Below are 20,985 nucleotides of genomic sequence, written 5' to 3'. Positions count from 1 at the left end.
GTATGGCACAGAATGTTAGGCGGTGAAGCATCAACACATACATAAAATGGGTGTAGCGGAGATAAGGATGCTTCGTTGGATGTGTGGGCACATGAGAAAGGATAAGATTAGGAATGAGGATATCCGAGGTAAAGTAGGAGTAACCGAAATTGAAGGAAAGGTGAGAGAAAATCGGTTAAGGTGGTTTGGACATGTACAAAGAAGGCCTACTGACGCTCCGGTTAGAAGATGCGACTACGGGACAGAGGTTCAGGGCCGAAGGGGTAGAGGAAGACCTAGGAAAACTTTGGAAGAGACTCTAAGAAAAGACTTAGAGTACTTTGATCTAACGGAAGACATGACACAGGACCGAGCGCAATGGCGTTCTAGGATTCATATAACCGACCCCACTTAGTGGGAAAATGCTATGTTGTTGTTGTTGTAGAGATGTGGTGGATGTGGGTTAGACCAATTGGCCAAGTAATGTGTCTACCTTTTTACAATCCAGTTCGCATCCCTCTCACCATAGACTACAGTAGTTTAAAATATCACATGTCGAAAATGGGAATGGAGAGTGTTGAACTTGGTATCTTTCAATATATTAGAAAGATAAATGTCACTAAATTAATGACTACTTGGTAAACAAATGCATATCTTTAATCGCACCATACTTTATACAAAGTAGACAAACACCTGTTGTCCTTCACAAACTATATCTTCTGCACACTTACGACCTAAAATGTTGTCCCTTTTAAGGATAAGCCTGTACGCCACCAACATATGTTGCTTCAACTGATGCGCATTCTTCAGCTATGGCATCATCCCACGAATCCGTGGCCAGTATGACAAAGTCTGCGAGTTTTCCGAGCGATAGAGATCCCAAATCACTGTCAAGAAAGCATGCGCGAGCTGCTGAAAGAGTGTACCTGTCATGATTGTTAATGTATCAGGTGGAACTATAATACAGCGGCAAGTATGAGAGATGGTACAAAACAACGTTGATCAGTTGGATGACACATTCTTAGTGACTCAGGTCTGGGACACCGATCAAGAAGAAACACGAATAACCTAAATAGCAGTCTTAAGGAAATTTGTGTCAACAAATAATGAAATCTAAAGGATCAAATGATTCAGTGTCGCATACCCCTTCAATGCCTCATTCAGAGAAAGTCTTTCAGTGGGAATCCATGCAGTATCCCAACCAGGGGGACTAGATATTGTCTTGGTCAATAATTCAGTGGACCAAACACGTCAATAATTGTTTTGTGAGTGGAAAAGTAGAGGGTAAAAAATTGTGTCGGTGGGATGAGGAAACGTTTTCTCTTTCTACTTTGGATAAAGTAATTGTACCGCCGGTGCAATAGACGATTGTCCAGTTTTCAAGCAATAAAGTATACGTCTAATTGATATTTGTCTGGTATCATCAATTTATAAGTTTTAAGAGAATTTCTCTCGTTCTGAAGTGAGTGCATGATACCGTTCAACTAAAAACTAAAATCCAAATAGTTACTAAGCGACCCCAAGTTTCTCTCCTTACCAACTAGTTAGGATCTAACATTATCTATACTAAAGTAGGGGGGAGGGCAGGCGCTGTTCATGTTTGTTTTGATTTTGCTTTATTTACAACAAAGCCATGCAACAATACTAGCCGAATGGGGGGTAATTCTCAAAATTTCATAGGGTAATTTTGTCCATATGGCTTATCAGGGAGCCACTCGATTTCACGCTATTTACAACAAAGCCGTCAGGTTTGGGCTGATATTGGGGCTGGGTTGGAAGGGCAATTTTGTCCTGTTTGTTTGAGACGGATTGGGGTGGGTTTACGTTTGCTGTCATTCAGTGAGGGTTTCGGGGATGGGAGGCCATGCCGCCGATAGAGAGGGAGAGAGAGAGAGAGAGAGGGAGAGGGATCCTGGCATGGGTGGGTTTAGGTTTGTTGTCATTCGACAGGAGGCCATGCCGCTTCTGAGATAGAGGGAGAGAGAGACGGGGACAGAGCGAGAGAGAGGGATTTCAGGGATTTGCAAATCCTTCCCCTTCACACAGAAGCTCCGCAAATCAGTAGGCCCAGCCTCTAACTCTCATCCCCAGATCCCCTTCATACTGCAAATGAATTCCTTCCCCTTCAGTTCCTCCGCTCTCAAACCTCACTTTCTTCCTCTCACAAATACCAACGAAGAACATGATCAAGGACACACGGCGCACCAACGCCTCCATTTTCCGTCGAAACATCACCACAGAACCACCCACTCCCTCCATTCTGCTCAGGACACACAGGCGATTGCCTTTCACTGTGCAGTGGCTACTGCCACTGTTCATCGGCTTCTCCTACGAGACAGCAGGGGTATGCAGAGATCATAATAGATGGGCTTTTTTTTTTATATATATCTTTTACATAATGCTCTTAAATTTCAATTATACATAACATGGAGTAAGGTTATAACTCATCATCATCAACATCGTATTTATAACAATGTTGCCAAAATGCATTCTGATTATCAGGTATATCACTATGGAAGAACTAGAGCAAGTCCTCCACGAATAAGGCTTCCATGATGAATTTTAATCTTTCCAGGTACACCCATATCTATATCCCAAACAACTGTTATGTATCAATTTGTTAGAGTCAACAAATGTTAGAGTTAATTTATATAATTTATTTTTTGCTTTCCAGGTACAACCGTATTTCACTCCCTCTGGTACTCTCTCTCTCTCTAAAATCTTTGTTGGGTTTCTACCAATATGTCAATTTGTATAATTTATTTCTTGATGTGATTATGCGAGATTTGGTGCATTTGATTTGGGTTATGGTTTGAGATGTTATTTGGAAGATTTCATTTTTGAGTTGGATTCATGGTTTTTGCTTAAGATCTCTTTTTTTTTTTTTTAATTGTCGCTGTAGCTTGCTGTGCATGTGATATTTTCTTTCATGTCCAGTATTATCCAAATTCATTACTGCATTTCAAGAGCTTGCGACTTATAACTTCGCTCCCAACTCCCAAGTGAGTCTTAGATAGCAAATCACCCTAATAACCTTTCTAAATACGTTAAATGGTGAAAGTGAGAAATGGTGAATCTAAATGGTGGTGTGGTACATCATGTAGAATATTGGGATTGGCTACTGATTTGTTTTTCCAGATTAGGAGGAAAAGAGAAATCATGTGCATTTCACTGTTTTGGAGCATTGCAAATAAATACAATACACAATCAAATTAGGAAAAGATAAAGGAACATGCTTGATGACTGATTGGTTTATGGATTAGTAGTATTATTTGTGGTGTAGATCATGGTTTTCAGGTCTTTTACAATTTTAGTGGTTGTGCTTAAGGGTAGATGACGATGATGTAGGATGGAGATAGTTTTTAGAGAATGCCGGATATACATTCGTTAGAGTACATTCAAGTAGTTTTGTGTTCCTGTGAGATATTTGGTATTCCTCATAGTTTTGTTCTTGACCATATTCCTTCTCGAATCTTCAACGATAAAATGTTTCCTTGAGCATCTTCTTTAAATTTGTCTTTTATATTTGATCCAATTATGATTTTCCCTAACTTTGTGTATTTATAACCGGAAGAAGTGATTTTTCTAATTGTGATAATTGTGCCTCATGTTTTGTTGAGGACTTTGATATTCTAATTTCTTCTTGATAATACATCATTTTGTAAGTGTATATGGGTACTTATTTGTCAGCATTGTTTAAAGATCACATGCTTTACCGAATCTGAAAATAGTGAGCACTGAAAGCTTTGACCCCTTCAAAGGCCTATGGAACTGAAAGTATTTCTTTGTGGTTAATTACTGATAGAAGTTTAAATTGGCAAAAGAACATGCAAGCGGATTACTGGTTTATCATGATTATGATTTTCAATTTGTTGGTGCTACAACAAAAACGTGTCCTTAACTGTAAGAGGAATCGTACTTTGTGACTTTGGTTACCGATTTATGATGAATATGATTTTCTTAGCTTATTATCAGGACAATGTTAATTTCACTTGATTATTTCACATTTTCCAGGTCAATCTTTGATTTTGAGTCTTTCCGAAAGCTGCTATCATCTCCAAAATCCTTATTCTGGTATGTAGATAGCTGCTAGGTGCTGCAACTCACTAAGTTTGGCCACATGCCTTCATTGTAGCATATGCCCTCTGTGACAAATAAGCATTATAATTCCACTTTGTGGATTGATGTTAAGTTGGGTTATGGAATAATATAAGGTCATGTCATGGTTGAACATTTCTACATTCTTTATAGCTAGGGTTATTTTTTTTTCTTTGTGAAATTTTGACCTCTTGCTTTTCAGTTAAGAAGCCCGATTATTGTTGCAATTTTATGGCGTGTCACTAATAAATATTTGTACATTATTTTGATTAACCAATTTTCTAGGAAAATGGCTTTTGTGAATTGTGGTTAGACAGAGTATTTGATTTTTTTTTCCTGTTGAAAATTGCAGGGCACAGTTAATAATTTCTCTATCATTATTTTGTTTGATAAATTAGCTTCTCTATCAATTTTGAAGTCTAGATATGCCAATAGAACCATATAATTATAATAGTTGGGACAGTTTCTGCAAATCTTTTTGTGACTTTTTAATGGGTATATTGTTCCATTGCTTTCCTGCAGGTATATATATTTTGGCCATTTGATAATGTGAATGAATACGCAAGGTTTTGATGATACTATGTAGGTACAATTTTAGACTTTTAGTGTTTACAATCTGATACCTCATTGATCATGGGATTCCATTTCAGTCTGTTTTTTTATTGGTTTGTTATGTTTTAACTTTGATTAGCCAAAACAATGTTGAACGGAATTTCAGTCTTATTTTGATGAAGTGTTCTATTCAAGAGCATATATATATATTTTTTTTCAACTTCTACTCTTTGGGTTTTTATTGGATAACAGGTAGTTTCGAATTTCGGGATTTGTTTGTACTATGACAAAATGGTTAATAAGCTTGCTTACCTTGGAGTGAGTTGAATCCATTTTTGTTAAATTTATTGATTATCTATTTTGGTCTCCCTCTTTGTCGCAATAAATTGGCGGATGAATTTGGTTTCAGGGGAATGTTATCTTTTTTTATTCTTATACTGCACAGAAAAACAAAACAATGCATTGGGTGCAAGTATGTGTTTTTTTTATTATTTATTTATGTAGTGTGAAAGTCAATTGTGTTTTTGTTGCTGCAGTCGGGTTTGTACTTACTCTTGGGTTGCCGCTGGCATTGGCCTTCAATTCACCATTAAATGCGGAAGAGGAAGTCCACCCTGCCATATGGTTAGAGCCTTGGAGGTGAATGTTTTTTTTTTTTTTGAACAAGATTTTGGGAAACAATATTAATTGAAATTTTTATATTCTGACAAGTGAGGTCAAGTTTTAGTGATTTTGATGCATATTGGGTTTATGCATATTTTATTACTGATTTTGATGCTACCAACCTTATCTCAATGTATCACTTTAGACATTTATTCAGTTTCCTCTGCTGATTGTACTTATTTAATAAAATTTTGGATGTTTTCGTTCTTGGTTCATTTAGTTAGTGAAGGTATTAATCTTCTGCAGATTACGACTTGCATTTGGTTGTTCATCTGGTTTTGTTTTTCTTATTTGTAACACACCCTGATCAGTGGCTGCCAAGCTTACTTGAAAGGGTTTGGCATTTTAATTAGCTTAGATATAATTTGAAAATTACTTTTTATACACCAGTATTCCGAATATATTCTGGATTATGATTAATTTTCTTCTTCTTCCACGCTTGCTTTCTATGATGGACAATGTGCCTTTTTTTTCTTAGATAAATTGCCTTTTCACTATCTTGCATGCTTCGGCAACAAAGATTAATAAAACTGCACGTCTATTATAGAGAGAGAGAGAGAGAGAGAGAGAGAGAGAGAGAGAGAGAGAGAGAGAGAGAGAGAGAGAGAGAGAGAGAGATGTAGGGAGAAGTTGGAATTGGAGAGAGAGAGGGTGAGGGAGGGATGGGGTTGCTTTCCAAAGATTTGTTTCGAATTGTTTCTCCAGTTCTTTCTATTTGTTTGGGATTGCTTCCTTTTTACTGAATTATTTTGGTCCATGCCACTAAAATCTGATTTATGCTATTAATTGCCTGCTTAAATGTGACTTTTGCTATTAATTTTTTACCTTTCATGTTTATGCTGCGTTTGGATTACATTCGAATCAAATAATGTAGTTAATCTTGATATGAATTCTCTCTGCAACAATATTTAGGGACTTTAGTTTAAATTATCACTATAGTGTTCTTGCTTTCCAACTCAGCTCTCTCTTTCTTCCCTGATCTGCATTTCATTTGAGTAATATAATCTGCAGCAAATGCAGATGCAGGTGCAATTGCAGATAAACAAACGACAACGAACTGTTGAAAATATATCCTTACACCATGAAGAAATTGTCAAGCTGTGGATAACTAATGTTTCTTTTTGGATTATTAGTTACAGGGCATCCAGTAGCTCAGGTTGGCATTCAGGTTGGCGATCAGAGTAGCACAACACTACTACGCGAAATTGGCTTTGGGTAAACTTCCACTCTCTTCTATTTATAATTCTTTGAGAAGTGATTTTGGTTGGTGGTTTTGGAAGAGATAATGTCCAATTCATATGTGAACTAAGAAAATAATATGCATGTATAATGAAGTGGAATTTTTCATGGTATTATTAACATGCATGGTATAAATTTAGTTGTTGATTTTGGCTTGGCATGAAGAATGGTGTGAAAAAAACTGAAAAACTAGAGCTACTCTACTGTTTATGCAGCGAGGGAAGGGGAGGAAAGAAAAAACAGTTAATTTAGTGCTCCCTTTTCTCAATCGCTCTCCATGTTGTCTGCAAGCTCAATCATTTCATATCTTTGAAAATAGTTTTTACTTTTTTGTGTATATATTCTGTCTTGCATTCTTTTATTGGTTTTGAAACTATAACTGAGTATACCATAGCACTACAACTTTCCATTAAGTGGTGCCAATGATATAGTTTCATATATAATACTCTTACACTCTTTTACTAATTTTTGTTACATGGGGAGGGGGGGCTGATTTTGAGGTTCCTCCTTCAGGATTTGTTCTGTAAAGCCTGTTGGGTGCAATTCAATTTCCTCCTCCTTTCCCCTGAACGACAAAATCGAAACCCACAACTCAAAACTCACTCATTTGTCGCCCCTCCTTGGCTTGCCGCTTTACTCATCTCCCGATGGTTCTTTCTCTCCATTCCATTAGATTTCGGTGAGTTCTTCGTTGCTGTCATGATTTCCCAGTTTGGTTTTTTGGGCATCCTTAGTCGTTGTTTTTAGGTTTACTGCATTGTTGCTTTTAGTTTCTGGATTTTTATTTTTTTGGCGGTTTGATGAATCGTGGTTAATAATTTCACACCATGGGATTTTCGCACTTCTGATGGAATTCAGTGTGAGGATTTGTGGTGGGTTTTTACTGATATTGTCTTCATTCAAATGAATGGTTAAAATTTACAGTGACGGAAGAAATTTATGAGTTTTAACAAATTTGTAAATTATTCTTATACATTTTATTGAGGGATATGGGGATCTAATTGATTTCTCTCTGCAGTGCGATTGAAAATCGGGACTTTGTGGTACTCTCTCTCTCTCTCTCCCCTCCCTATGTGTATGAATTGAGTTCTGAAGTGCGTGTGCAGGTGGGCGGTTCATTAACTAAGCTTTCAAGGGGAGCCCATCAACGGTTTGCTTGCTGGGGGAATACGGAGACTACCAATGTATTATTTGGTTATCTTTTATTTTTTATTTAAATTTATCCATATATAATGTGGGTAAATTTATACTAAACAATTGTGATAAGCTAGCATGCCATACGACTTTGAAAGCATTGATTTTGTGTTTGGTTTGGATTTTGCATTGTGAATGTTGAGTTTTGTGTTGAATTTTCTTTGTGATGTTCAGCTGTGTGGCAATGGATACATTCTTCAACAGCAGCGTGTTATCCCGGTTTGTTACTTTGCTAAGGAAGCAAGTTGCTCTATGCTAAAGGAGGATGGTGAGTCAAAATTCTCAGCCCTATTTAAGGTTATCATATGCTATTCATTGTGATTTGCAAGGTTTCCCAAAATAACAACATTCAAAACAATGGGTTGGTTTTGCTTTTCACAAATTTACGTTGGTTGTCATCTGTAAATGTTATACAATGCTGAATTCCAAACTTTATCTCTGGCATTTTAGTGCATTTTAGATAGGATGCAGTTATGGCCGAATAGCTATGTATTTTTTTTATCTTATTTTTTTCTTTCCTTTCGCTATTATTAGGTGCACAGTACAGGGTAGACAAGCTTAGTGGTTTTCCTAAATGACGAGAAATTTTGGAATTGAAAACATGATGGGATTTAAGGAACTACCCATGGGCTGTAGTTTTCCCCATTTGTAATTAGCAATTTATTTAATCATGTTAGTTTGATAGTGTTTCTGTGGTCAGAAAATTTAAGGATTTAAAATATCATGGGTTAGGGGTTTTAAGAAATACCCAAGTTCTATAGTTTAGCACCTTTGTTCTTATTAGGGTTCTTCAACTTTGATTTGGATCAATTTTGGGTTTGCATGTTGTAATTGAGGTTAAAATTCTAAATTTTTATAAATATTTGATTGATTGATCAAGTTTACGGTATAGATGATGTAAGAATTTGTCGCCAAGGGTTTCAGAGAAGGGTGGTTTCACAGGAATTGAAGCTCTGGCTCTCGGTTGTGAGTTCCATAAATATTTGATTGTGCAAATATACAATGATTTGTATTTTATGTCGATGATCAAAATGTGATCATAATCAATATTTATATATAGATAAATAACTGAAAGTTTTAGTTCCAGACATTAAATAGGTATGAGTGGTTATTGAAATCTGTTCTGTTGTGTTTTTTTCTGCAGGAGAAGCAAGAAATTACAATTGAAAAAGTCATGCGTAATAAGCGTAAATGTATCACCACTGTGAAAGGGCTGCAGCTTTTTGGTGAGCTATCTGTTGTATTATATCCTTTGTCTATCTATTTGGAGATTCTTTTTTTAATCCTACCGTAATAGGTAACTGCAATTTACTTTTGGATTTGATTCTTCACTGATGGGATGTTGTGGGGGCGTGATTTAAGGGAGGGAGATAGGGGAGGGGTTGGTTGTAGAGAGAGGGTGAGGGCGGGTGCACGATTAGGGGGACAGAAAGAGAGTTGATTGGGTGCACAATTTGAGGGTAGGGTTGATGGAACGAGTGTGTCGGCTGCAGAGAGAGGGTGGGGTTGAGGGATTGTATACATCTCTTCTTCTTCCATTTACCCTTTCCTTCCATTTGAGATTGTGTTGGGGGTTTTGTTTGTAGCCTGTGATTCTACGTGTGGTTGTTTAATTTAGTTTTGTGTTCAGTTTCAGGTTTTTTGTTTTTTGGGGCTTTTGTTTGCAGCCTTCAAAGCTGACTGTGCTCACGCCCTATTATAGCAGTGGTGAGCTTCCCTTCCAAAGATTCATTCTTTCCAGTATTTAGGGATTATTTAGGGATTATGAAGTGATTTCTCTGCTTAATTTGGGATTGGGGTTACTTCTTTCTTATAATAAAAATTTGTGTATGCCACCCGGAAGCATCCCTTTCAAAGATTCCTTCTTTCCAGTATTTAGGGATTATGAAGTGATTTCTCTGCTTAAGTTGGGATTGGGGTTACTTTTTTGCTTATACCAAAAAACTGTGCATGCCACCTGGAACAGTAATTGGGTTTTGGGGTTTGTTGCAATGCAGGATTTAGGATTTTTCCCAATATAATTATGGTGTTTAGGTTTTTGAAACTTAGGCTTTTCCCAATGTATTATGGTGTTTAATGTTTATTAGTATTTTTGTGGTATTTAATCTTCTCTTTTCGATTACCCAGTTGAAGTTTTTAATTAATTTTTGTTGATTTGATTTGTTATTTTTGTAAAAAATGAAGCGGAGTTCAAAGTCAAGAGGGAAAGAAAGCACAGATTCCGGTCGACACTTGAACAGTCCGCAATTAAATTCAGAAATTGTTGGGTAAGCCTTCGCTCTCTTCTATGTATAATTTCTTTGAGAAGTGATATTGGTTGGTGGTTTTGCAAGAGATGATGTCAAATTCATATTTGGACTAAGAAAATAATATGCATGTTTGCTAAAGTCATAGAATTGCTCTCGAGTCCCCTCCAATTAATATTTCGTGCTGATCGAATTTTGTTTTGGTGTTTAATTGCAGGACTTCTCAGGTTGACTGCGACCTGGGTAATAAAAAAAAAAAAAAAAAAGAAGTGACTTTCTGGAGGAGAGTCCGACAATACCAAACAAAAATCCAAAATTGCTCTTCAACAAGTGGGTTAATTGCAAGGAAGAAAATATCGGTAATATCGGAAATATCGGTAGTCTGAAAACACGGAAATATCGATGGAAATATCGGGATAATATCGATATCGATAAAAATTACATGGAAACCACGGAAATTGTATAAAAAACTTGGAAATTTTTATTGAAACTTTGCAGGATGTTTATTTAGTCAATTATCTATTAGTTTATCACAAAATATTTGAAGGAAATGCATTGCATGATGGATTTAACATTATCAAGTTGATTATATAGCGAGCTGACAAACATTGTGAGTGTAGAAAATATGTAGTAATTAATGAAAGAAGTCTAAGCATACCATAATCATTTATATATAATAAATTAGTACAATATTTTACACTTTATACATTGCATTTTTGGTTCTTCTCTGACAGAATTTGGTCTTCACGTGGAGAAGAAGATAAAGTAACAGTAGTGGTCGTGCAATGTCGGTTCACTTAAACTTTCGATCCAACCCATGTAGCGAGCTTTAGGTCAATGACCCCAAACCACTAGGGCTTTAGGGCACTAGGTGTAGAACACCCCTAAGGACTTATTAACCCGAGCTGAAAAGGCTACGAAACCAACTAACCACCCTGCCCCATGCCAAAACTCTACCGTTTGACGCGAGAATCACTGCTGATTAAGCAGGACTGGCCCGGTTACTAGGCAAAACCTCGGGTGAGACAATTATTACTCTTTTTCACAATAATAACTGACTTTACTTAAAACAAAATTTAAAAATAAACTTAGACTAAAAGCGAGTGTTTCAATCTCACTCCCCACAAACCATGTTAGTGTGATGTGCAAACTTTAAAGTATAATTCATGAATTAGTGTCTAAGCAACGATAAATAGAAAAGACTCTACTGTGGGATTAATCTTTACCATGTCCATTTGTTTTAACGTTTAAAATAATCTATGGATATTAACTTAAGAAGAATGAAAATTTTATCCTGACACAAAAATTAAAAACCTAAAATGTTATTTCCCACCCCCAAACTTATTTCGCACTTTGTCCTCAAGGTGTGGAAAATAAAAAGAAAACTAAAAAAAATAAAAAAAAACAACACAAAAACTGTGACACTAGAAAAATAAAATGGACAAGACTATAAAAAGAAAAGAAAATGAAAGAAACTAGAAAACAAAATGTAAAGAAAGGACTTCAAACCACCTGGGATGTATGGAAAAGATCAGGACGTGACGGGCCACTTGCTACACGCCCTTTTGAAATAAACATTGGATTCCCCGTAAAAAAAAAAAAAAAAAAAAAAAAAAGTGGCGTGCAGATTTGTTTGTCTCTGTCAGAGCCCAAACGGCTCTCTCCCCTCTTTAATTCAAACCGAGTAAATTGAGCAGACATAGGAATACTCCAGCTTTGAACACGTGGCATGCATCACGGCATGGAGCTCCTTAAGATTCCAAAGGAACGGTTAAGATCAACCTTACTTTTCTGAAAGCTTTGTAAACCCCAGTCTCTCGCATTTCAATAGACGGAAAGAAGTCTTTCATTTCTCTCTACTCTCTCTTTTTCCTCTCAGACCCCATCCATGGTAGAGCGAAACATGCATGTCTGATTCCTTTAGGATAGTGCATCAAACCCGAGCGGGTTTTGGGATCCGGAGAGAAGCGGAGGCAGCGGACACCGGACGATGGACCGAAACTCATCGTAGTCGTCGGTGAGGAGGACGACGTTGTCCCAGCCGTCTTGGATTCGTGAGGAAGACGACGTTCCCAGGCTCCTACTTCTCTTCTTCTCGGCATGTAATTTCATTTTTGTACAGAATTCGAATTTTCTGCATGTAATTTCATTTTTGTACTGAATTCGAATTTAGGGATTTAGGAATTAGGGATTCAGTTAATTTGCTTTGAATTCGAATTTGGGGATTTAGGGATTCAGTTAATTTGCTTTTGAATTCGAATTTGGGGATTTAGGGATTCGGTTAATTTGCTCCGGCGTTCTTCTCCGGTTACTACAGTGCCAAATATCGCGATAGTTTTGAAAATATCGCGATATTATCGATAATATCGCGATATTTTGACGAAAATCATTTGGATAGTTAAAAAAATATCGGATCCCTAAAAAAACGATAATATCGGCGAAATATCGCCGATATTATCGATTTTTTCTTCCTTGGTTAATTGTAAAGTCATTCAATCGGTTCTTTTATATTCCCGGCTTTTATTTGCATATGTTTTTATTTCTCATATTTTCATTTTTGTGCAATTAATTTACTACTGTGTAAATATATTGGAAGATTATTTTTGAAGTGAAAATTGCCTTTTTTTTTTCTTCGCATCTGTAGCGTGTGCTCCATGAAAACCACACGTGTTCATTTTTTCCCTTAAGTTTAATGAATACATGTGATGCATGTGGGAATCCTGATTCATGTGATACAACCCACCTGTGTATCAGACGGGTGCACTGAAACACCCTGTGTTCATTTTTGAAATGATAATGCTTAAAGTGTTTTGCACATTGCTTGGAAGTTTTTACTGATGATTAGACTAATAAATTATCAACATTCTCTAAATGGCACTTGCATATCCATGTGTAGCGAGTAAAATTTCACTTCATTGGTTCTTAGGTACCACACCGTCTTTTAAATTATTGTGTGTGGAAATTATTCATGTGGTTAAGGTTTGTGCATTCAAGTCCCGCAGCAACGCGCGGGCATTTTTGCTAGTAAAATCTATTATTACTGAACCACAAATAAAAACATTTTGTTACTCGCTCAAAATAGAAATAGCATGTTATATACATGAATTTACATTTACAAAAGAGTACATGGTAAAGTATTACAAGCAGATAATAGATGTCTTACAAACTCTGTTGTCGTACATTTTGTCAGTTTGTCCTATTTTAGTCCCAAGATTAAGAAAATAGGTTATTTTTTGTCTATTTTTCTTTATTCTATTCTATCGATGTCACCAATAACGTACATGAAGCACTATCATGGCTCAGAGTTGTTACCAAGAATATTTCTAACATATGAGGTACTGCTTCAACCATCCTCCATCAAAATTAGGTTAAGGCGTATCATCAATTTTTCCACAACATCTTCCAACAACAAAAATAACTCTCCACTCAATATGCAACCTCTACTTGGCCTCTTTAACGAAAATATCCTCAAGTTAATATCTTATCGACACAATATTGATTGTCGCACATCACCTGGATGGAAGCAGAGAGAAAAGCCTCTCCAATCAAAGCTCCTGCCATTTTTTTCTTTCTTTCTGGAAACTAGTAATCTGAGAGAGGAGTTTTGTGATGGAAACTGAAGCTTAAACTCTTATGAACTTCACTTTTGTGAGCTGGACAACTAGATATTGTCTTGGTCCATAATTCAGTGGACCACACACGCTCAATCATAATTTGATGGTCGTGCTTTGTTTTGTGAGTGGAAAAGTAGAGGCTAAATTATTGTGTCGGTGGGATGAGGAAATATTTTTTCTTTCTACTTTGGATAAAAGTGAATCGTACCGCCGGTGTAATAGACAATTGTCCTGTTTTCAAACAATACAGTGTATGTCTAATTGATATTTGTCACAAGGTGTCACCGATTTATAAGTTATAAACGAATTTTTCTCATTCGAAAGTGGGTGCATGATACCGTTTAACTAAAAACTGAAATCAAAATAGTTACCAAGCGACCCTAAGTTTTCCTCCAAACCGACTAGTTAGGATCTAACATAAAATCTATTATTACAAAACCACAAATAAAGTAACATCTTGTTACTCAATCAAATTAGAAATAGCATGTTACATATATGAATTTACATTTACAAAAGAGGACATGTTAAAGTATTACAAGCAGATAATAGATGCCTTACAAATTCTGTTGTCGTACATTTTGTTAGTTGTCCTATTTTAATCCCAAGATTAATAAAATGAGTTATTTTTTGTCTATTTCTCTTTATTTTATTCTACTGTTGTCACTAATAACGTACATGAAGCACTATCATGGCTTAGAGTTGTTACCAAGAATATTTCTAACATATGATAGACTGCTCCAACCATCCTCCATCAAAATTCGGTTAAGGCGTATCATCAATTTTTCCACAACATCTTCCAACAACAAAAATAACTCTCAACTCAATATGCAACCTCTACTTGGCGTCTTTGACGAAAATATTCTCAAGTTAATATCTTATCGACACAATATTGATTAAAGTATTGACACAATATTAAAGGCATTTTCATTAAAGATGACTAATAGAAATTGCATTTTGAGAGCAGAGATCGTTGGTGTATTTGTGAAAAGTCTAGTAAGCCCAATTTTCCTTTAATGAATTGGGGATGGCAATAGAATCACCTTTTTTCAGCAATAGAGATGTGGTAGATGTGGGTTAGGCCAATTGGCCAAGTAATATGTCTGCCTTTTTACAATTCAGTTCGCATCCCTCTCATCATAGACTATAGTAGTTTAAAATATCACATGTCGAAAATGGGAATGGAGAGTGTTGAACTCGGTATCTTTCAATATATTAGAAAGATAAATGTCACTAAATTAATGACTACTTGGTAAACAAATGCATATCTTTAATCGCACCATACTTTATACAAAGTATACAAACACCTGTTGTCCTTCACAAACTACATCTTCTGCACACTTACGACCTAAAATGTTGGCGCTTTTAAGGATAAGCCTGTACGCCACCAACATATGTTGCTTCAACTGATGCAGATTCTTCAGCTACGGCATCATCCCACGAATCCGTGGACAGTATGACAAAGTCTGCGAGTTTTCCGAGCGATAGAGATCCCAAATCACTGTCAAGAAAGCATGCGCGAGCTGCTGAAAGAGTGTACCTGTCATGATTGTTAATGTATCAGGTGGAACTATAATACAGCGGCAAGTATGAGAGATGGTACAAAACAACGTTGATCAGTTGGATGACACATTCTTAGTGACTCTGGTCTGGGACACCGATCAAGAAGAAACACGAATAACCTAAATAGCAAGGAAATTTGTGTCAACAAATAATGAAATCTAAAGGATCAAATGATTCAGTGTCGCATACCCCTTCAATGCCTCATTCAGTGAAAGTCCTTCAGTGGGAATCCATGCAATATCCCAACCAGGGGGAATCCTTTTCATTGCTGTCGTAATACCACCTAAAGGATTAATATCCGAGACCTGCAAGAACAGCAACAATCTAAAACTACACAAAATTTCATACACTAAACATAAAGTGCATCAGAGAGCCTCGCGTATAATTACGTACACGTGAAAAATATATCTGCAAGAGTCATTACACTTACAGGAAAATCAGAACCAAGTGCCAATTGTCCTTTGCCAGCCAAGAGTGACTTGAATAAGTAGGATCCCTTGTGAGCCCTGTCTATCCCAAGTTTTTTTGTCGCAGATTCAGCGTCATCTAATAGGTGCTCTGGCTATGGAGAATTGGAGTTTGAGTTTTAGAATGAAATTTATTCACAGCAACAACGGAGTAACGATAATCACTCAAAGGTTTGAAAACTATTAAGACCAAAGGGGCGAAAAATAGCAATTAAATGAAAGAGGAAAATGGAACTCATCTACTAAAGACATTTTTCAAAAAACTATTTTATTAAGTAGATTACTTTTTAAACCAGAAAGTGATGCAAATGTCAATGTGAAAGTACAGTAACATGTGATCCCACAGCATACAAAAGATAATAGTGTGATCAAACCTGTACTGAAGCAACAATCCCGAGTTCACCAAATCGGGCTGGTGTCCCAGGTGCTAGATGTTGGGCATGCTCAATCTGAAAGCAATTTTTTCTCCAGTCATGCAAGACATAATAAAATTTTGAAAGGGAAAAAGTTTGCGAAGCATATGCTACATTTGAACAATCAACGTTCAGAGAAAATATTTTTACCCTGAATCTTCGATCCCTTATTCCATTTGTTGAAAACACTGACTCGTACATGTTAAGGATCAAATCATTTGCTTTATCACCTATAGCATGAATGGCAACCTGAACACAACGTAAAACAAATTTTAGAAGTGCGATTTCATTTACATCTTGTAGAGAGTTGAGACATTTCGAAGGAGATGAGACCACACCTGAAGCCCAACTTTATCCGAAGTCAAGGTCAGGTTGAAGAGACTTTCATTATCCGTCACTTGCAAGCCATAATTATGAGGCTCATCAGCATATGGCTACAGAATTTAAAAGAAAACTATCAAGAAGATAATCTATTAAATGTGGAAATAAAAAAAGTTACTTGATATGATGATGCAAGAGTATGAGGTGAATTAGATAAGCTCACTACAACGAATTCCTATCTTCCTAACAACATTTCCCCTGCCTTAACAGCAATAGCATAGAAAGAAGAATAAATATATGACAAAGAAAATATATAAAAAATAAATGGAAGTGGCCAAAGTCAACGGATTTCAAATTTATATGCTAAATTTACTAAAAGAAGTGCAAATGCAAAAGTACCGAGGTCTTCACCTCATAAAACAGTGCACTATTTGAACCCAGTGAGCCATCAGCAAAAGCTTTAACACCGCCCAAGTAAATCCATTGGCTCAGAGTACGTCCAACTTTGTTAACAAGGTGCTGAAAAGGAAAAAAAAACTCTAAGAAAGACAATAAACGACACAAAAATTAAAACATTCAGTGAAGTTAATAACTAGGTTGGTTGGATATAAAAAACAAATATTCTAGAAAGTAAGTTGTCCAATGCAAAATTCCCCATATTGACATCTCCTAGTGGTCAAACAAATGTCAAGAGACTTCATTTCAAGAAAAAGAATAAAAAGAGTAGACATTATTAACTCATATGCATTTCGAATAAGAAACAATATGCAGAAACATAAACCTAACCAACAGTGTAATTGCAAAAGATGTTCAAAATAATTACCCTCTATAAATTTGAAAAGGAGCTTCGTTCTATAAGGAAGAGGCAGAATATTCATATGACAACATAAAGGAAAAACAGATGAACAATCATTCTTTAACCCCTGTCAGGCTGAGAATAAATTATTACGTAAGATTAGACCCCAAAGAAGTAACCGATAAGAAGTCATACATGTAACCGTGACCAAGTCTCCAAGGGAAAAAATAAGCAGACCCTGATCACCATCTTCCCTGAAGAATCAGCCCATTGATAAACATCTGCAAAAAGTAACGAAATGAGAAAACAAGTAAACAAGCATCTGAAGCAGCATGACTAATTAAAATCTTAATATATATGGCCAAAAAAAAAAAAAGCATGTTGATGTTCCATGGATGTAATAGAGTTGTAAACAGTCGTCTGACTGAACACTAATCATTTTTACAATATTACTTTAAGAACTGCATTAAACTTTTGTTGTCAGTATGTTAATGTTGATAGTGATTCCTTTACATGACCAAAAAGTCATGTGAACCGACTTACTAGAATAATGATGTTTCGACTCAAAGGACATCCAAATAAACCCTTAAGAAACTTAACAGAAACCTGAAAAATCTTCCCAGGATTGCTTTGCTGATGCCCCAGGAAAGTATCTACCAAAATCAACAACTGTTGTTACACCCCTCATCAAGGCATGATTGCTGGCTCTAAGCATAGCTTCCCTCCGCTCCTCTACTGATACCTCTGGAATGGATGGAAGGAGAAGCTTCATTGCTGAATCAATCAGCAGTCCAGTAGGTTCTGCAGAACAATGAGCTGGAACATAAGTAACTTATCACTCTAGATGTTACTTATCTAAAGATCTAAGGATACTGAAAATAGATGAAAATGATTTGATTGTGTTAAAAAATTTGAACTTTTGTCGAATAAGTCAAGGATACTATTGGTACAGCAGTATCACAAGTGTCATGTCAACAAATACCCAACGCCCTAAATATTGAAAAAATTGTATGCCGTTTCCCTTGCCTATTGGTATATCCAAGGAATTCCAAAGATTCAGGATGGCCCAACTGAAAGCATCTAAGACATAAAAAAAAGGAAGTTAAATAATACCTCCGCTGGTTGTTTTCATAATAGTTCCACCAATTGGATCTTCTGATGAATTTGTAATGCCAGCCAACTTAAGTGCCACTGAATTAGCCAAGCCCATATGGCCATCCATCCTTGATAGCCAAACCTGTCAACGAGGTATACAAATGACATTAAAACACATACTATGATAACTATCAAAGCACCAAACTTTCATTTATAAGACTTACAGGATTGTAAGGTGTAATATCGTCAATCCAAGAAGCCGCTGGCAATTCCCCTCCCCAAAAATCATTGTTCCATCCACCACCCAAAATCCAAGAACCTTGTTTTGCGTCTGATTTTTTCATTTTGTAGTCTATCAAAGATGAGGTTTCGCAAGATTCTATGCAATTTGAAAAACATAATAATATATTTTAAAAAGACAAAAAACAACACAGCATAAAGGCAGGGAACTGACTTCTCACTGCTTCTTTGACCCGCCTCAGAAATTCCTCTTTTTTACTTATGCCTCGTAGTTCCACACGCCCCATCTGTTGTCCATTGGCAACATTTCAAATGCACATACAGAAACTTGAATAAGAAGGAAAATAGACAAATAAGAAATCATTTGGTTATTGTACAAAGTTTATATTACAAAATTTATGGGAAAAGCATAGCTGGAAACCACAGTTTGAAGACTCGTGAAGGATAGAAGTTGTTGAAAGAAAGTTCCAGACAATATAGTTTATAGATATGTTTAAAATTTCACGTAAATGAACACACACGCACACTAACATAGTGGAATATCCAATAAATCAATTCACAAACCTGAGAGAAGTAAAAAACTCCAATAACAAACACTACAACATGTTTTGAATGGAAGATGCATAATGAAAGGAATTCTAGCCTCTTGAACGCTCAATTTTTCAAGGCTTATGCTTCCAATTGAGTTTAAATAGTGGTTTTGCATATTTAGATTGCGTAAGTAGAAACTAAAAACACAAACAATATACACATTGGACCCAAGCACACAAAACTTTACATTTCCCATTAGGAAGGGAAAATACAAGCGTAAGACAAGTACAGTCACAAAGTCACTTGTTTCTTAAGCTAGATGTACTTTTTTAAATGAGTAAATTGTACAAATGGTCCCTCAACTTTAATCAAATTGGAGCAATGGTCCCTCAACTAAAAATCCATTACCTTTGGTCCCTCAACTTTAATTCAAGTGGAGAAATGGTCCTTTAACTTTAACTCAATTGTAACAATGGTCCTTCCAATATAACTCGTTTTGACAAATTTTTTGACATAGTTGACGAAAAGAACCATAATTATATACTTTGATGAGTTAAGGGACCCTAATTATATAAATGGTCATTCCAACATAGCTTATTTTGACAAAATTTTGACAAAATTGATGAAAAGGACTATAGCTACACATTTTGATAAGTTAAGGGACCAATGGTAATGGATTTTTAGTTGAGGGACCATTGCTCCAATTTGATTAAAGTTGAGGGACTATTTGTACAATTTACTCTTTTTAAATTAATGTCCTTTTCTCTACTATTTATGGCGGATTACTTGTCCACTTTACTGTACAGTTTCTTATTGTAAGTTGTTTGTGGATGTCACATCCACATCTTTGTACATAACTTTTGGTTGTAAATTGTAATAAAGCATGTTTCTTCTCAAAAACAAAAAACACAAAAGTTTCCTTACAGAGAGTATTTCTCAGGGAAAAAAGGAGCGTATAACACTCAGACCAAACTCAATTTTAAATTTGACACTTCTACCGTACCTGGAGTCCACCAAAAATGAGATGGACGTGAGAATCAATAAATCCAGGGACGACAATCTTTCCAATAAGATCGAGCTCCTTAGTCCGATATCCAACCATATCCTGCATTTGAGAAGGTTATATTCAAAACTCACTGAACTTGGTACTTTTCCTTACCAACTAAGCTCATATAATGTAAAGAAAAGGTTATGGCATTTGCAATATAAGTAGATAATGAAAGGCCAGAAAAAATACAATATCTAAATGCTACTTAGACATACAAAACCGACCACATTGCCGCACAGTAGTGGTCCCCACCTGCACTAAATTTAGACCCGTGCTCAACAATGTGGTCGGTTTTATGTCTAAGTAGCATTGTTGTTATGAAATTGAACAAAAGGAATGAAGTGGTAAAAAATAACAACAATAATATCAATCAAGCTGTTCGCCCTATTGCACCAAAGTTCGAATCCTCTCACCATACATTAGAGTATTTTATATTATTTGTTTTGCAAAATTTGTAAAAATAAAAAAAAAAAATTGTGAAACATGGTGAACCTGGACGGAGGAGTAGTTGCCAACACGAAGAACCCTTCCGTTGCGAACAGCCATGGAATCGGCGAATGGGAGAGACTCGTCGCTCGTGTATATCTTGGCATTTCTCACCACCATGTCCGCCACCGGAGACTTCCACAAACTCCACCGCCACTCTGCAATAAAATTCAAGTATTAAAACTGAAAAATAAAGAAAAAAATGGTGAAAATTGAAAGAGTGGGAGCAGGAGTTTTACGGTGGCCGGGATTGAGAACGAGAACGGCGACGACGAGAGCGACGGAAGCAGAGACGAGTACGACGAATTTCATTTTCTTTTCTGAACTTGGCAGAGAGCCGGAGGAAGAGACAAAACTGAGGCTATTCAGTCTTCACTTCAGAGTCGCTTTCAGTTTGGTTGAGGAGAAAAAGTTGCCAACAAACGACGGAAAAAAAAAAACAA

General features: G+C 36.2%; 2 protein-coding genes and 1 pseudogene across 26 annotated transcripts; 1 reads left to right on the top strand and 2 right to left on the bottom strand.

Annotated features, from left to right (window-relative positions):
* The window catches only part of LOC126629777 (putative disease resistance RPP13-like protein 1), a 22,290-nt pseudogene extending 8,598 nt beyond the window's left edge, over positions 1 to 13,692 (bottom strand).
* LOC126629774 (protein LONG AFTER FAR-RED 3) lies at positions 555 to 20,985 on the bottom strand. Of its 4 annotated transcripts, XM_050299891.1 has the most exons (16): positions 20,782 to 20,983; positions 20,549 to 20,700; positions 20,012 to 20,113; positions 18,692 to 18,764; positions 18,462 to 18,568; positions 18,256 to 18,379; positions 17,749 to 17,943; positions 17,338 to 17,423; positions 16,758 to 16,865; positions 16,364 to 16,459; positions 16,176 to 16,274; positions 15,987 to 16,061; positions 15,576 to 15,707; positions 15,335 to 15,450; positions 14,931 to 15,122; positions 555 to 713 (listed from the first exon to the last, which is right to left on the bottom strand). In XM_050299891.1, the coding sequence occupies exons 1-15, from the start codon at positions 20,852 to 20,854 to the stop codon at positions 14,948 to 14,950; spliced, it is 1,713 nt and encodes a 570-aa protein (XP_050155848.1). In that variant the 5' UTR covers positions 20,855 to 20,983; the 3' UTR covers positions 555 to 713; positions 14,931 to 14,947. The 4 variants fall into 4 exon arrangements, with proteins under 4 accessions (XP_050155848.1, XP_050155847.1, XP_050155851.1 ...); XM_050299890.1 differs by lacking the exon at positions 555 to 713 and having other exon boundaries at positions 14,772 to 15,122; XM_050299894.1 differs by lacking the exon at positions 555 to 713 and having other exon boundaries at positions 14,772 to 15,108.
* On the top strand, positions 1,636 to 10,481 carry LOC126629776 (uncharacterized). 22 transcript variants are annotated; one of them, XR_007625852.1, is made up of 14 exons: positions 1,637 to 2,323; positions 2,482 to 2,554; positions 2,654 to 2,678; positions 3,994 to 4,663; positions 5,166 to 5,268; positions 6,426 to 6,507; positions 7,015 to 7,715; positions 7,900 to 7,944; positions 8,023 to 8,086; positions 8,618 to 8,691; positions 8,870 to 8,951; positions 9,356 to 9,432; positions 9,910 to 9,992; positions 10,189 to 10,481. XR_007625852.1 is itself a non-coding variant. In XM_050299902.1 (14 exons), the coding sequence occupies exons 7-14, from the start codon at positions 7,179 to 7,181 to the stop codon at positions 10,201 to 10,203; spliced, it is 483 nt and encodes a 160-aa protein (XP_050155859.1). In that variant the 5' UTR covers positions 1,637 to 2,323; positions 2,482 to 2,554; positions 2,654 to 2,678; positions 3,994 to 4,663; positions 5,166 to 5,268; positions 6,426 to 6,507; positions 7,045 to 7,178; the 3' UTR covers positions 10,204 to 10,481. The 22 variants fall into 22 exon arrangements, 7 of the variants coding, with proteins under 7 accessions (XP_050155858.1, XP_050155859.1, XP_050155855.1 ...); XM_050299902.1 differs by lacking the exons at positions 8,023 to 8,086; positions 9,356 to 9,432 and having other exon boundaries at positions 7,045 to 7,210; positions 7,550 to 7,574; positions 7,638 to 7,715; positions 7,900 to 7,993; XR_007625848.1 differs by having other exon boundaries at positions 7,015 to 7,944.

The sequence above is a fragment of the Malus sylvestris genome, chromosome 7 (assembly GCF_916048215.2).
Source record: "Malus sylvestris chromosome 7, drMalSylv7.2, whole genome shotgun sequence".
Lineage (NCBI taxonomy): Eukaryota > Viridiplantae > Streptophyta > Magnoliopsida > Rosales > Rosaceae > Malus > Malus sylvestris.
Note: the sequence above shows the minus strand (reverse complement) of the source record. Positions and strands in the feature narration are given on the sequence as shown.

Bases quoted from the DNA above. Each gene is read 5' to 3' on its own strand.
- LOC126629776 (XM_050299901.1), top strand. From the start codon at position 7,179: ATGGTTCTTTCTCTCCATTCCATTAGATTTCG. The intron at 8,692-8,869 runs GTGAGTTCCATA...TTTTTTCTGCAG, and splicing joins TGAAGCTCTGGCTCTCGGTT to GAGAAGCAAGAAATTACAAT. The intron at 8,952-9,909 runs GTGAGCTATCTG...TAAAAAATGAAG, and splicing joins GAAAGGGCTGCAGCTTTTTG to CGGAGTTCAAAGTCAAGAGG.
- LOC126629774 (XM_050299891.1), bottom strand. From the start codon at position 20,854: ATGAAATTCGTCGTACTCGTCTCTGCTTCCGTCGCTCTCGTCGTCGCC. The intron at 18,569-18,691 runs GTCAGTTCCCTG...TGAAAAAATCAG, and splicing joins GGTCAAAGAAGCAGTGAGAA to ACGCAAAACAAGGTTCTTGG. The intron at 17,944-18,255 runs GTATTATTTAAC...ATTGTTCTGCAG, and splicing joins TATGAAAACAACCAGCGGAG to AACCTACTGGACTGCTGATT.